Here is a 16,871-nt window from a genome sequence, read left to right as displayed (position 1 = left end):
TTTAATTGTAAAAAGTACAAAATTTCCACACCGTGATGTTCATAAATACACTTGGACTTCCCCAGATGGCAGAACACACAATCAAATAGATCATGTTTTAGTAGATAAGAGAAGGCAGACAAATGTAATTGATGTGAGATCATTCAGAGGAGCAGATTGCGACACTGATCATTATCTGGTGGTAGCAAAAGTGAGGGAGCGGCTTTCAGTAAGTAGACGAACTAAACAAAATTTTGACACAGAAAGATTTGATTTGAAAAAATTAAGTGAGGGAGAGGCAAAGGAACAATATCAAGTTGAAATTTCGAATAGGTTTCAAATTTTAGAGACAAATGAGGATAATGAAAGTGTGGACATCAACAGGGAGTGGGAAAATGTCAGAAACTGCATCAAAATTTCAGCAAAAGAGAAACTAGGATACTACAGGAGAAAGCAAAATAAACCGTGGTTTGATGAAGAATGTTCAAAATTAATAGATCGAAGGAAGCAAACAAAATTTCAATGGTTGCAGAACCCAAACAAAACAAATGCGGATAATCTATGTAACGTGAGACGTGAGGCTAGTAGAACCTTTAGGACTAAGAAAAGGGAATACCTGAAGGGCAAAATTGCTGAACTTGAGACAAATAATAAGGAAAAAAACATCAGAGACCTGTACAGAGGCATTAATAACTTTAAGAAAGGATATCAACCCCAGACTAATTTGGTAAAGGATGATAGTGGCAATTTGCTTGCAGATCCAATAAAAATTGTGAATAGGTGGAAAAATTTCTTTAGCGAGCTCTTAAATGTTCATAATACTGGTGATATTAGACAGATTAAAATGCATACAGCTGAACTGTTGGTGCCAGAACCTAGCTTAGATGAAGTGGAACTAGCCATTGGGAAGTTGAAAAGTTATAAATCTCCAGGAATTGATCAGATTCCGGCCGAATTAATTAAAGCAGGTGGCAAAGGGTTGCATATGAGGATCCATAAGCTTATTCAGTTAATTTGGGATAAGGAAGAGATGCCACATCAATGGAAGGAATCCATAATTATTCCTATTTATAAGAAGGGGGACAAGACTGAGTGTGGTAATTACCGAGGAATATCGCTGCTATCAACCTCATACAAAATTCTATCCAACATTCTTTTGGCAAGATTAACCCCATATGCGAATGAAACTATTGGGGATCATCAGTGTGGGTTCAGACGAAACAGATCAACGATTGATCAGATCTTTTGCATTCGTCAGATACTAGAGAAAAAATGGGAGTTCGGTGGGACTGTACATCAGTTATTTATAGATTTCAAAAAAGCCTATGACTCTGTGAAGAGAGAAGTGCTATATAATATTCTTATTGAATTTGGTATACCAAAGAAGCTAGTGGGTCTAATAAAAATGTGCTTAAATGAAACCTGCAGCAAAATTCGAGTAGGTAAATATGTATCTGAGACATTCCTCATCAAGAACGGTCTAAAACAAGGAGATGCTTTGTCCCCCTTGCTCTTTAACTTTGCGCTAGAATACGCCATCAGGAAGGTCCAAGGTAGGCAGGAGGGTTTGCAATTGAACGGGACACATCAGCTATTGGCATATGCTGATGATGTTAATTTATTGGGGGACGATATAAATACAATAAAGAGGAACGCAGAAGTTTTACTAGAGGCTGGTAGACAAGTGGGGCTGGAAGTAAATTCAGAAAAAACTAAGTACATGTTAGTATCTCGTCATCAGAAGACAGGCGGGCAAAATTATCTTAGGGTAGCTAATAAATCCTTTGAAAGGGTTACAAAGTTCAAATATTTGGGAACAACAATAACAAATCAAAATGATACTTGTGAGGAAGTTAGGAGGAGACTAAATTCCGGAAATGCTTGCTACTTCTCAGTCCAAAATATTTTGTCTTCCCGTCTGATTTCTAAGAACCTGAAAATTAAAGTATACAAAACAATAATCTTGCCTGTTGTTTTGTATGGGTGCGAAACATGGTCTCTCACTCAGAGGGAGGAACACAGATTGCAGGTGTTTGAGAATCGGGTGTTGAGGAGGATATTTGGGCCTAAGAGGGAAGACGATGGGGCGTGGAGAAAACTGCACAATGACGAGCTTAAAAATCTGTACTGCTCCCCCAGTATTGTGAGGGTGATTAAGTCGAGAAGAGTGAGATGGGCGGGACATGTAGCGCGCATGGATGGGACAAGAGGTGTGCACCGGGTACTGGTTGGGAAACCTGAAGGGAAGAGACCGCTGGGGAGACCTAGACGTAGATGGGAGGATAATCTCAGGCGGGATCTATCCGAGATAGGAGTTGAAGGAAACTGGATTTTGTTGGCCCAGGACAGGGTCCGGTGGAGGGCTTTGGTTAATTCGGTGATGAACCTTCGGGTTCGGTAAGCCATCTAGTTAGTTAGTTAGTTAGAGCTCGTAACTAACTAACTAACTAGATGGCTTACCGAACCCGAAGGTTCATCACCGAACTAACCAAAGCTCTCCACCGGACCCAGTCCTGGGCCAACAAAATCCAGTCTCCTTCAACTCCTATCTCCCATAGATCCCGCCTGAGATTATCCTCCCATCTACGTCTAGGTCTCCCCAGAGGTCTCTTCCCCTCAGGCTTCCCAAATAGTGGACCCAACCACCCAGATGGCTTACGGAACCCGAAGGTTCATCACCGAACTAACCAAAGCTCTCCACCGGACCCAGTCCTGGGCCAACAAAATCCAGTCTCCTTCAACTCCTATCTCCCATAGATCCCGCCTGAGATTATCCTCCCATCTACGTCTAGGTCTCCCCAGAGGTCTCTTCCCTTCAGGTTTCCCTACCGGTAACACTGGCCCGAAACCGAAGCAACTTTTGAGCGTGTGCTTGAAACACTGAAGAACGACAAAAACAATTTACGACGTATCTGCCGATTTAATTTCGGGACGAAAAGAGCTAGAGGTCAGTTAACATGAACTATAGTCGGCGCAGTAGTTTTTGGCCAGTGGAATTTTCAATGGGAAGGCTAGGAGCGAGTCTCTTGTGCGATCGTATAATGCTGACTGCACCGAGGAGCTTGTGTGACTGAACGCCCAAACAAAAGAAATACGCTGACCGTGCCACCTCAGGTACACAGAGTAGGCCCGTCCGCTAGCTTCTCCACCGGCCAAAAACTACTACGCCGGCTATACCAACGGAACATTCCCTTGCAAAGATTCACAAATGTTTTCCATTCCGTCACAAATACCACATCTTTGTAATTGAATTTTATCGACAAAATACTTTTCTTTGCGTACCAGCTACGAATGAAATCGCCCTACAGCTACATTCGACCCTAATAGCGCATTAAGAAGTATGAAGTTTGAAGGTGAGGTTAGAAGATTGTACTTTCATGTTACTCACTTCGCTCGTATAGCGCGTACAAGAAAAAACGCCCTGTAGTGACAAATGTTTGTGAGGGAGCTAACTACCTGGTGCCATGCTTCACGAAGTTAACACAATGATTACTTCGGTTCACCTTGTGAAGCTTTGCATTGGGTATTTCCCTCATAAATGTTTGTTTTGCAGACTGCTACACTTTTAGGGTGATTTTACAATGAGCTTTTGTTGCTGTCTTGAGCTGCAAACCGTAAGTAACTTTTGTATAAAAGCAACCTGTGAACCAGGCAGGTGCTCATTTCATCCATTTGCCGCCACGCGGCAGCACAGGAACGTTTTATTCTACTCCCCAAATATCGATTTGCCAGCTTACGCTTCGACCTTGTGGGTCGAAGGAACTCATTGTAGATGGCACCAAACGCATTACCTGTTGGCATCTTTGGTTAACAAGGAACACGATATAAATTGTGAGCAATTGCTTAAAATTCGTTGGATGTCCGAAAATGACCTGTTTTATAGCTTTCATCTGACTTCTAGTGGCTCAGAATTGAACTAAATTTGTCTGAAATCAGACGCTCCCATGGTTATTTATTACTCTGTTTTGTTGTATTTGCATTTGACTGAGGAAAACCGAAAAAAAATATAATTGCTTCCGGTCTCTTGGTCATGATTAGATCTCAAGACTCCTCTCCGAGTACGAGGTACGATTTGTTCCCGACACAATTATCACAGAACTCAATTTCGTGAATGCGCGTGATGCTAGGACGCTGTGTGCTTTGCCAGCACCATTGAGGAACGCAGTGCCGCACTGTACCACCTGAAGACATCGTAAGATCGTAAACGAAAGAGTTGAGCAGAGTGTCTCCAAAGTGGAACAAGTGGTCGGTCACATAACTGTAACGCATTCCAGCATGAAAGCGAGCGACTGGGTGCGTTCCCTTTCCTTCCACAGAAAGGAAAACTTTGTTCGAAAATGTTTGGAGAAAAATTAACGTGTCTGTCTCCATGACGATATTTACACATTCTACAGACTGATTTAAAAGCCCTGTACGCCTGTAATGACAAGTCTCGGAAGTGGGTAATGCTTCAAAAGTCCTTGTACACACTCACTCCCCAGATGGAGCACGTGTGTGTGTGTACGTGTCAGGTGACTGTACGACCTTGACCGTCACCCTGTAACTTCTTACCGTAACAAAGTTCACCATGAGAAATTTGTGTACTTGCAAGTACATAGGGACTTTTGAACCGCCCTGTATCATTACACGAAACTGATAACATTAAAATTAATGGCGCGTGTATTGGCGTTATTACGTTAATCTGATTGGATATTATCTTTTTTTATTTTTATAGGTATCTAAAAATTAAAAAATAATTGCTGATAAATACTGACTTTATCTGACGGGCCTTACAGAATCCTAACCATGTACCTGAAGATGGAGATTTGGCCAGTCTGCAGAAAATGTTAATTTTCGAATACAACTTTTCGTTTTAACACACTAAAGCCCAGTAGTATCATCTGCTTCGACAACAAACATTCATTTTGTGTTTATGGGTTTTCTTAAACGGCAGTAACTAGTTGATTTTTGTAATGGTGAAAAGATGTGTTTTCTTTGTGGTACGGACTGAGTTCTGATTGTTATTTAGGTGAACTGCGGCTTCAAAGTATTCTTTTTTAAATCGTAAAACATCAGACAGTTATCGTGCCGAAGAAAATTAAAGTAGTAAGCCAATTATGATGCGTAATTTTCATGGTCCTATATACGACGTTTCGGGAATTCTTTTCACCCAAAAGCCGAATTCCAGCCGAGACAAGAATTATAAGAAATTTTACGTAACACAAAAGCTAAGTTTCCGTATGAAATACAACTTTTGTTTCGAAATCTGCATTGATTTGGGGAATTTATAAACGAAAACGAGAAAAAATAATGCGCGAATCGCTATCAGCAGCAACCGTTCCGTTCCGCTTTCCGACGAGGCTTCGGGCGTCCGAACGTCCGCTCGTAATTACATTTTTAAAAACAGTAAATTCTTCTATTTCACTTATTCCTAACGCTAATCTCTGTCAGGATAGTTGAGCGTAACGTTAATAAGACAAAGAAACAGTTCTGTTTCTAAGTAAAAATTTCTTTGGATATTATCCATCGTCTAGTAAATATAAAACGTAAAACGACGTTTCGGAGATGGGACTCTATCTCCGTCTTCAGGTTCGTACACAGTTGAGCCCACTAGATAGAGCTAGACGATGGATAATATCCAAGAAAATTTTTATTCAATTGACTCTTCACCATCGTCAAGATATTTTAGTTCTGTTTCTGTCTGCAGCAAATGAAAATGAAGCCCTTAAGACGAATAAAAATTCGGAATAAACGTGTCTTGAAAATTTGCGTACTTCATTGTTCCTGTCAGATCTTGCTTGACATTGCATTTGCTTGTTTGTTCTTGTGGTTTCAACACTTCGTCATATGTCACGTGGAAAACGTCGTATTATGTTAATTTATTTATCTCTTTCGACCAGGGCAGTAGAGCCAGTAATATCTCTTAGGTAATTTCGTTTCTCTATATTAAGTACACAAGCTAAGAAGGATGTCGAGGGCGTCATGCTAGAAGGGCTTATGAACAAAATGTACACTTACGCCCATCTGGCATGACATGTTTTTACCTCTGATTATTCATATGTTTGTACAATCTTTTGGCAGTGTATTCGACTGTTAGCGGGGCTCCGAAATTCTCGTTGTTGGCCACAAGGTGTCAGTGTCTTACTGCCATTAGCAAGGATTAAGCAGGTCGGCAGCACGGGCTCCTTTCCGATATCTGCATGGTCTAAGGTGCGGACAAGTTTTTGGGCCTCTGAAACACTGGGAATGCGGGTTCAGATCCAGCCGAGGCCATAACCGTTTTCTGCGATATTGTGCGACAGTGTGTTAAGTCGCTGAGGCGTTCTCGTTGATGAGACATTTGGAATATATAGAGCTAAGGACGAATATAGGACGAATCGATAGTTTTTTATTGTAAGATACTGTTGCACCGTACACGTGGAGTAACCAAGTTGATTTATATGTAGGTTGGTTGGTCAGGAATATATCATATTCAAAGTGGCTTAATTCACATCAATTCTAGAAAGGGGAAAATACCTCTCCCCTGCCCGGAATGAAATCTCGGTCGTCCGGGCCGTAGCCACTCTGACTCCTGACTCACCGACTCCCAGCTCTTTCACCCGGAGAAACTGATCTTAGAAATACAAAGTTCGTCTTTTTCTCCTCCGGCTTGCGTTGAGGGTTTTCCAGCACCCTCATTCAGAAGCCTCACGCCTTCTTGATGGCAGACATCAGCGTCCTTGTGTCCAATCGCCTTACATGCCCGCCTTGTTCCCGATTACGTTTCTTACTTCTCCCGACGAAGATGGACCTTCTCTGTGCGGAAACACGTCTTATCCTCGAATGTTAGTTTCCTACACAGACGTAATTAAACGATACGAACATTAATGCCAGAGAAAGTCTGCCGGTGTAGCAGTTGTTTCACTGTTTGGCCGCCACTCTCGATGTAATCCGTTCGGCATGCACTTTCATACTCGACGAAACTTGCGGTGGTCATCGAGAACGTCGTGGTCTGTCCCAACGAGTGTTGTGATAAGGGGCTGATGTTCCTCCGAACCGTCTCGCGTCTTCTATCATCAAGTGCACAGAAGACCAAAAGCCATCGGCATCTTCACTGCCGTGAGAACCTCAGATCTCAGTTTTATCTGTTTCGAGATGGCAGAACATGTTTAAATGATCTCAAACATGAAACAATTCCGCACTGTGAGGGTGAGCGTTGTTTACTGGCCCCTTCAGGGGATTTAGGCACGTTGCATTTATGAAACTAATAAGTGTTGAGAATAAAAGATTCTGCACACGTACGTACGCCAAATCGCCGTAGAGCTGAGAGGATAACGCGCAGTAGAAGTGAGCAAAAAAAACAAGTTATATCAAAAAGGCGATCACTAGCCGTTGGGGGGGGGGGGGGGACATCCATCAGGCCGTGACATAGAAAACAAGTGAGAGGCGATGCCGGAAGACAGTGAATCATCCAGTCATGGACCGGGTCTGCGCTGCCCCTAGGCTGACTCTCGGGGCACCTGACTTTTGCGAGTGGCCGGACAATGAACTTGAGTGTGTTCCTGCTGGAATATTTTACAGATATAATCGTGGATTTTATTGTGATACTTTCAGGGGTGACCAGTATATATATATATTTTATATATATATATTTTATATATATATATATATTTTATATATATATATATATATATATATATATATCAATTTAGTGACATTGCTACCGTAGACTTAAGTTGAAAGATATTCGATTTACTCGCAATGAACATCGTGCTTTGAAAATCACATGTCAATACCGAATGTTGTGGTAGTAGTTGTCACCCCTGGTTCGTACTCGGCGCGGTCTCAGGTTCGGACCTTTTCCCGGACTTTCGCTATCCTGACCGTGGCTGTCATCTGCGATGTTGCGGCGTGTCGTTTGGTGGAAACTGACCAGAGTTTCAGAATCTCTCGGCTTATTCATCGCCGTGATGGAAGATGCAGTAATAACCTCTTAAGAGTCCGTAAATTTCTACCAGACTGCACGGCGTAACTTCTCAAAAGGTCCAATTTCATGTTCTTTCTCGTGAAATCCTGTTATCTTAATGAGGTTTTTCGTGATTTTTTTTGTTCATTTAACGTTGGGACGGTAAATTGACATGAGTGCATCATTTCAAATGTTATCATTCTCAGTTATTATTACGTCGCATTTTAGGCCCAAGAGGACTTTACGAGCGGCCACGAAATGAGAAGAGAGAGACATAATTGAGCGAAATTGCAGTACGTAACGAACAATAATCAGAAATCTGAGGCAGAAACAAGACTTTGCTGGTGTTACTAAACTTTATGACCTGTTATTAGTTGCTTAGAAACGACCTTGGGTTGTGACGACGTGTGGCTTTAACCCTGAAGACAGATAAGGTACGTTCCTCCGAAGAGTCGGTGCCTGCCTACGCAACCCAGAAGACAAACCTCAGACCCTCCCCGCCACTGACTTCCCTGAACTGACCCAACAGCTTGTATAGAAACTGAGGCCGGTGGTGCTGCTGTTTTATAAATAAACTGCATGGAACAGATGCACGCGAACAGGATTAGCGGTACATGAAATAAGTGCATTTGGGCGGCGTAGCTGTGGCGAGCGTAATAGAAACCGCTAGCCGTTAAACTTACAACCTAGATATTGTGTCTCAGGCCTCGCCGCCTCTCTCGCGCTCATATTGTAGTAGCTTTTCTAGGTCGATGACAGTCGATATAAAAAAAAGTTTTGTCTGAGATATCCGGGTCGACTTACGATCGAACTGATCTCGCGAAGGATTTTAAACGACATTTTCCCGAGCAATAGGCCTACCTTTAATTAATTCATAGTGACCCCTGACGCGTTCCTTACATAACATACGATAAGTGTGTATTAAAAGAATTTGATTTTAGTACACTAATGAATTGTTTTAGGAATATTCATCTGACGGATTTCGACGTTAAGGATTTGGGAAGGTGGATGGACTGCTTGGCTTGTTAAGAAAACTTCGTAGCCGGACCTCACACGCGGCTGACAGCGGCGTCTCCCGTGATGACGCTGCTGTACCTGTTTCTGTTCATTGTAAAGAAATTTAAACTTTATAATTGGCTCCGTGTGTAAAGTCTTAATTTAGAAGCTGATGGTCGTTCAGTTGGCCAAGAAATTCCCGGCCGTTCATGCCTAAAAAGGTTTAGTACCGTGTCCACAAATTCCCGTTTTTATATTTCCGTCTATACTCAGGTCTTCGAGTAGTTTATTTTGTTTCGATTAACATTTGTATAAATTTAACACCCACCCACCCACCCCATCTCATTCTGATTGATGCGATTACCTTAATATTTGGCGTATTGTACAGATTATGAAAGCTCAAGTCAGCTTTCTGATTAGGCCCCGGGGCTGGACGACTGGGGTTCGATTCCTGGCAGGACAGGAGTGTCTCTTCGCAACAGCGTCCAGACCGGCTCTGGGGGCGATGGTGACTGTGTTTTTCCGAAACGTTCGCATCTCTCGACGAAACCCAAAGGCGAGAAGAGAGAAATTTTAATCCTCACCGCCATTAAAACCTTGAATATGAAATAGTATTTGTATCAGCAAAAGGGAAACACGGAGGACAAAAAACGTGTGCAAAATTGGGAAGAGTACATTTGAAAAAAAGGGTGCATTCCGCCGTAATGGACCATGTCTTCGGAAATGAATGTTGATCAAGCTCTATGACGTGCCTGTCACGTAAGGGACAAATCGAAGCTCTGACGTATTGTGATTAATAGTCACTTGTGTATTATAATAGACAGGAAATTTAAGTTCCTGGCTGATTTTTTATGTATCAGAATACGTACTTTCTATGAATAAAATGTCTGGAATACGAGATACAGTGTTGTCTGACAGGATATGTTATATAAATATATAGGAAATATCCCAGATTTTTAGGTGTTTAAATCAATCTTGTGGTCGTCTTCTTTTCGGATTGACATTAAGCCTTACAAAGCGCCCAGTAGGTCAGTTATGATCTGAATTGCTAAGAAACCTTCAACAAAATGAAGAGTACACATTTCAGGAGGCTCACGAATCACGATTCTGCATGCATTATTATTTTGAAGGAAAACATTTATTTTATTGCAAATAAGACTGTTCGAATGATATTTGAATAATGAACTTACGTAAAGTGAGCACTGATGTTTCCCGTTATAAGCATATTGGAACCTTGTCTTCTGACTATAATCATGTCCTTCCTAAGATCGAGATTCTTTAGGTAAAAATACTAAAATGTCCTTTGGAAAATTTTATTTGAAAATGTTGAAAGTGTGTTTCCGCCACCTTTCGTGTCTGAGTCTGTAACCCTATTGATTATGGATGCGTACAAGCAGAATGACATTTTTACCGCTTAAAGCTCAGTACAGAAGGGTTTCGTAAGTGAAAAGAATTTTGTTACTTCTGTTATCGCTATAGCAACCTGCACGAGCTGTTTCTGGAGTGGTCATTTTAAAATAAAATATAGAATTAACTTTGTACCGATAAATATACGAATATAGAGACTGAAATTTATTTGTTGCTAGTGAAGTTTACAGTCATTTATCTTAACATTGTCGAATTTTTCCTAACTTTATGTAGTGGAGCTCATTATTCTTATTTGAAATATCGTCTGCAACTGTAAGATAGCAGCACTACTGTTCGGTAGTACTGCCAATTCCCAAATCTAGATTGACAGAATTCGCCATTTTGTTATATTAAATGTTCGATACAAATTTTCGTCTCAATGAACTTGGAACAATAAAACCCCCCCTTTTTTGTATGAGAAAGTCATTTTTCTTTTCCGTATATATATATATATATATATATGCAGGTGTTGATCGAAAACAGACACGTGTTTCAGTGAACACTTGAATGTAATGAATATGTGTATATTCGCGCCAAATATGATTAAAATCCTAGGTGGTCTAAAATATGTGTGTACGTGTTATCCCAGCTTTACCTTTTGTTTTTATCATCTTTTTAAAAATTGAATAGAAATTAATTTCCACTGAGCCAATTTTAAATTAAAAGCGACTTACAAGGAAAGGCTCTCTTCCGTAATATCACGGGTTGATGCACCTGAATAAGACCCCGAACGGCTGACGAAGCCTCGAAGGTAAAATGGGAACTTGACGTCATCAGAAAGCGTTGTTTATCCTACACTGTAGGTTTTATTTTCATAAGACATTATGAACAGGCTGCGTCACCTTGTGAGGTGTTGTTCCATACAGCTCTGGTTTAAAATTAACTAGCTATGTGCTTTTCTGATAGAATAAAACGAGTGACATGTATTGGTTCAGGGTATTGAACATTTATGTGGAATCGTATATCAAATTTGCATTTTTTATGTCCTGCTGGTGAAGAATATAGAAATCTGTTCCTATTTTTAGTTTTATTTCCGTGTAGGAAATTTGTAACTTTACATTCATAAATATTCAGGTATCAGGAAAACTTATATCCCAAAATTCGGCCACAGTTGGTTTCATTCAGAGATGGCCGCTGATACCCGCTCTCAGAACAGTCGCGATCTGATTTGTTACCCGACGATCTGTAATGTATTCACGGCCGTCTGGATGTTCGAAAATTTCTTGGTATTCGAATTACCGGAATCAGAAGCCCGCATAGCAACTGCTTGTCCGTGCCATTGCTTGCTTCGTCAGCGGTCTCAGATTCTACTTGGGAAACATTTGTTCGGTTGACATTTATTTTTCTGAATATTGATGTTTCTGCAACTGACACAAAGTAAAATGCGCAAGAAGGAAGAGAGAGAAACAGAGGGAGAGAGTAAGATAAAACCAAATTAATTTTCTTCTTTTAAAATGGGATATTTAAATACAGAGTACCTCAAAAGGATGTACACGCACAAGGTTAATGGTCTGTATTATAATGTAAGCAGCCACGGTGGTCTAGCGGTTAGAACGCTGGCCTTGTAATCCTGGGGTCCCGGGTTCGATTCCCGGCGGTGCCCGAATTTATAACTTGTGTTGGGCAAGGCCGTGGTCTAGGCAACACGGAGTTTTCCTCCGTTGCATCCCAACAATTACTCCATTCACACACAGAAGAAGGCAATGGCAAACCACTTCTGGATCATCTGCCAAGAACGTATATGAACAGGTCCCAGTCCGAGAAAAGGCTGGAAGGATCCTGTTCATATGGACCTGTCGTCAGACAGAACACCAAATAATAATAATAATAATAATTATAATGTAAATACATATTTTTCGGGCTTTCTGTATAATGATCTGGTTCGTAAGAGTATGTTTTAGTTTCCCATTTTGTAGCTTCTTATAATTATCGAGTTATTTGATCTCGGCTGCCTCATTAACATGTTCTTAAAATTTGCTTTCGTATGGACAATTATTAAAATTAGAAGTTTTAAGGATTTTCACGGGATTTAGGCCCAATTATCCCCCCCTCAAGACACAGTTCTAAAACTCTCTAAATCTGTAATATGTTCGAAGGTTCAGAAGACAAGTTCTACAACCATATAAAACAGGTAAATTATAATTGAATAAAAATTTCCTTGGATATTATCCATCGTCTAGTAAATATAAAACGTAAAAAAAGACGATGGATAATATCCAAGGAAATTTTTATTCAATTGACTCTTCACCATCGTCAAGAAGTTTTAGATTTGATATAGGTAAATTATAGTTTAGCAAATTTTAAAATTTAAGTTTTCAGATAGGAAGCGAATCATGTATTTTGATGTACTAAACGTCTGACGCGTTCCTGGAACAGCATTTTACAGATAAGATTAGATTTATCTGAACACACGTTTTTCATATTATCAAGACTGTCCTAACTTTCCGTACTGCGGGATTCAGACGAGCAATTTCTACATCTTTGTTGGTGGACGGAGGGACGGCGTCCATGCATTCAGTTTGCAGTCTGCAGCACACTTGAAAGGTAGCTACCACTGGCGAATGTAAATTAATGTGTACGTGTTCAGACTCCACGTGGCTTCAGTTCCAGCAACAGAATGTGGATCCTTTCGGGTAGGATTACATCAGAACGGTTTATATCAGGATTAATAGAAAAAAACTGACATCCATCTTCTTCTTCATAATAATAAGCAACTGTTGATCATTTGTTGTTAAGTGATTTTGGTTCTTACGGGATAATATTAAAAGAATGTGTTGTTTTAACCATTGTCATGGTAATTTTGAAGTATTTTGGGCCTTGTTTGATATTTATAACCATGTGTATTTTGTTAGATTCACCCCTTAATTGTTCACTGACAGATTTCTGTTGTTAAAATGATTTTATGGGGTAGCTTAGCCAGTGCAGCGACTGACTACTCGCTGGATGATCGTCGTCCTGATGATGGAGGCCGTAAGCACTTGTGAAACGTCGGTCAGTTTCTACGAAACTACAGGACGCAGCATCCCAGAAGACAGTCATATTTCCTTGGACATTCGCTCCACTTCACAGTTCATAATCGCCACTAATTTTATTGGGAAATGTTAAATGGACCGAGACTGAAATAACCTTAGGAGTTGCGAAATTTATGAAGTCTGCTGGCTACACAAATTACGCTAGTGTTTACATTTGTGGTTAATATTGTTCTTAACTCAGACAGGGCTACTTTCGGGGACAGTAAACGACTTTTCTAGTCTTGATAGTTGTACAGTTCATCCGTTGTGTGTAAGAACTGTAGGCCTGTATAAATGCAGTTGAATCTTATCTATTTATCTTGTGTTGGGCAAGGCCGTGGTCTAGGCAACACGGAGTTTTCCTCCGTTGCATCCCAACAATTACTCCATTCACACACAGAAGAAGGCAATGGCAAACCACTTCTGGATCATCTGCCAAGAACGTATATGAACAGGTCCCAGTCCGAGAAAAGGCTGGAAGGATCCTGTTCATATGGACCTGTCGTCAGACAGAACACCAAATAATAATAATAATAATAATTATAATGTAAATACATATTTTTCGGGCTTTCTGTATAATGATCTGGTTCGTAAGAGTATGTTTTAGTTTCCCATTTTGTAGCTTCTTATAATTATCGAGTTATTTGATCTCGGCTGCCTCATTAACATGTTCTTAAAATTTGCTTTCGTATGGACAATTATTAAAATTAGAAGTTTTAAGGATTTTCACGGGATTTAGGCCCAATTATCCCCCCCTCAAGACACAGTTCTAAAACTCTCTAAATCTGTAATATGTTCGAAGGTTCAGAAGACAAGTTCTACAACCATATAAAACAGGTAAATTATAATTGAATAAAAATTTCCTTGGATATTATCCATCGTCTAGTAAATATAAAACGTAAAAAAAGACGATGGATAATATCCAAGGAAATTTTTATTCAATTGACTCTTCACCATCGTCAAGAAGTTTTAGATTTGATATAGGTAAATTATAGTTTAGCAAATTTTAAAATTTAAGTTTTCAGATAGGAAGCGAATCATGTATTTTGATGTACTAAACGTCTGACGCGTTCCTGGAACAGCATTTTACAGATAAGATTAGATTTATCTGAACACACGTTTTTCATATTATCAAGACTGTCCTAACTTTCCGTACTGCGGGATTCAGACGAGCAATTTCTACATCTTTGTTGGTGGACGGAGGGACGGCGTCCATGCATTCAGTTTGCAGTCTGCAGCACACTTGAAAGGTAGCTACCACTGGCGAATGTAAATTAATGTGTACGTGTTCAGACTCCACGTGGCTTCAGTTCCAGCAACAGAATGTGGATCCTTTCGGGTAGGATTACATCAGAACGGTTTATATCAGGATTAATAGAAAAAAACTGACATCCATCTTCTTCTTCATAATAATAAGCAACTGTTGATCATTTGTTGTTAAGTGATTTTGGTTCTTACGGGATAATATTAAAAGAATGTGTTGTTTTAACCATTGTCATGGTAATTTTGAAGTATTTTGGGCCTTGTTTGATATTTATAACCATGTGTATTTTGTTAGATTCACCCCTTAATTGTTCACTGACAGATTTCTGTTGTTAAAATGATTTTATGGGGTAGCTTAGCCAGTGCAGCGACTGACTACTCGCTGGATGATCGTCGTCCTGATGATGGAGGCCGTAAGCACTTGTGAAACGTCGGTCAGTTTCTACGAAACTACAGGACGCAGCATCCCAGAAGACAGTCATATTTCCTTGGACATTCGCTCCACTTCACAGTTCATAATCGCCACTAATTTTATTGGGAAATGTTAAATGGACCGAGACTGAAATAACCTTAGGAGTTGCGAAATTTATGAAGTCTGCTGGCTACACAAATTACGCTAGTGTTTACATTTGTGGTTAATATTGTTCTTAACTCAGACAGGGCTACTTTCGGGGACAGTAAACGACTTTTCTAGTCTTGATAGTTGTACAGTTCATCCGTTGTGTGTAAGAACTGTAGGCCTGTATAAATGCAGTTGAATCTTATCTATTTATCTTGTGTTCAGTAAGAGGCCGTGGAATGTCGATAATAGGAGATGTATTTCGTATTACGATTAGACTCTTCGGTTTCCCGGATTCGTTAAGTTGACTTTGTCCTGTTTTATAGCCACTTCCCTTAGACTCTTAAAGAAAGCGTCTTCATGTTCTTGCGTTAAATTTTCCGTCATAACTTTTAAATAAATTTGTGAAATAAAAAAGTCTTGAACACCATACGTCTAAAGGTCTATGCATTTTTTTTATTGTTTAATTTGTTACCGTCAGTAATACCAACATGGCCACCGTACGTGGTACTTGAGAAGTGGGAAGACACTGGGCCTCTTAAAGTAGGGACTTCAGTTTTGTGAAACAATATTGAGATCATGCAATATTTACATTTAACTTTCAGTTTGACGGCGATAACTAATGGACCACTGGAACATGAAATGTGATGTAAGACTTGAGGTTCTCACAGCGGTGAATATGAAGATTTCTGTCTTCTGGGTTGTTGCGCTGTGTAGTCTGGTCGATGTTAACCAACGTTTCAGAGGTCATACTGCCTCCGTCATCAGGGCGATGAATGATCGCCCTGATGACGGAGGCAGTATGACCTCTGAAACGTTGGTTAACATCGACCAGACTACACAGGGCAACAACCCAGAAGACAGAAATCTTCATGAAATGTGATATTTGGTACGGATCTGGATTGTAAACTACATCAGTGGTATTCAACCTGGGGTACGCGAAGGCATCTTAGGGGGTACATGAAATTTAAAAATATATATATATATATATATTATTTTATGATAAACACTGAATAATCAATAATGTAATTTATTTAATTTATTTTAGATGTAGATTATATACTATGTATAACTTGAATTATACACCAACAACTTTGGGGGTACAAAGTTGAAGAGAAATTATATCTGGGGGTACGCGAACAAAAAAAGGTTGAATACCACTGAACTACATTGAACAGAGTCATTGAAAAATAATAATAATCTCTGAGCCAGTTACATCATATTCACGAAGAAATTAAGAGATTAAATTTGGAGAATAGTAGGATTTGAGGTTTTCACGGAGGTGAATCATAAGATGGCTGTCTTCTGGGTTGTTTCGCCGTGTAGCATGCTACATAATCATCATCATCATCGCCCTCATGATGGAGGCAGCAAGGACGCCTGAAATGCCTGAAAACGTCTAGCAGACTACACGGGGAAACAACCCAGAAGACAGTCATCTTAAAATTAGGAGAATCTTGGCAGCACGCAGTTCAGAACCTTTTGTCTTTCCATTTACGTACTGTCTAAAAACGTAATAATTAAAAATAACCAAAACTATAACTTTATCTGTTCGCTTGCGTGAGTATGAAATTTGGTTTCTGTGACCGGAAGGGAATTATATATTTGCGTTTTATTTTTGAAAACAGGGTGCTGAGGGGGAATATTTGAATCCAAGAAATTCAAAGAGACTTTAGGCTTGAGAAAGCCGCTTAAGTAGAATGTTTATAATTTGTACTCTCCATCAGATATT

General features: G+C 40.0%; 1 protein-coding gene across 4 annotated transcripts in view; it reads left to right on the top strand.

The window, feature by feature from the left end:
- nvd (cholesterol 7-desaturase nvd) overlaps positions 1–16,871 on the top strand; it is a 98,338-nt gene that overhangs the window by 53,707 nt on the left and 27,760 nt on the right. Inside the window, exon 1 of one of the 4 annotated variants that reach the window (XM_022058115.2) lies at positions 14,481–14,567. The exons of 2 other annotated variants lie outside the window; for them this stretch is intronic. Coding sequence is in view for 1 of the 2 variants with exons in the window: in XM_087353234.1 (XP_087209360.1) it covers positions 14,641–14,656 (16 nt within the window). In the remaining variant the exon portion in view is untranslated. Of the gene's footprint in view, positions 1–14,480; positions 14,568–14,639; positions 14,657–16,871 lie in introns of those variants that run through there. One more of the 4 variants, XM_087353234.1, reaches the window with a different exon arrangement.

This window comes from Zootermopsis nevadensis, unplaced genomic scaffold (assembly GCF_977971745.1).
Source record: "Zootermopsis nevadensis isolate Lab colony 2312 unplaced genomic scaffold, Znev_1.0 Znev_ptg000002l, whole genome shotgun sequence".
NCBI lineage: Eukaryota > Metazoa > Arthropoda > Insecta > Blattodea > Termopsidae > Zootermopsis > Zootermopsis nevadensis.
The sequence above is the reverse complement of the archived record's forward strand: the minus strand, read 5'-3'. Positions and strand labels throughout refer to the sequence as shown.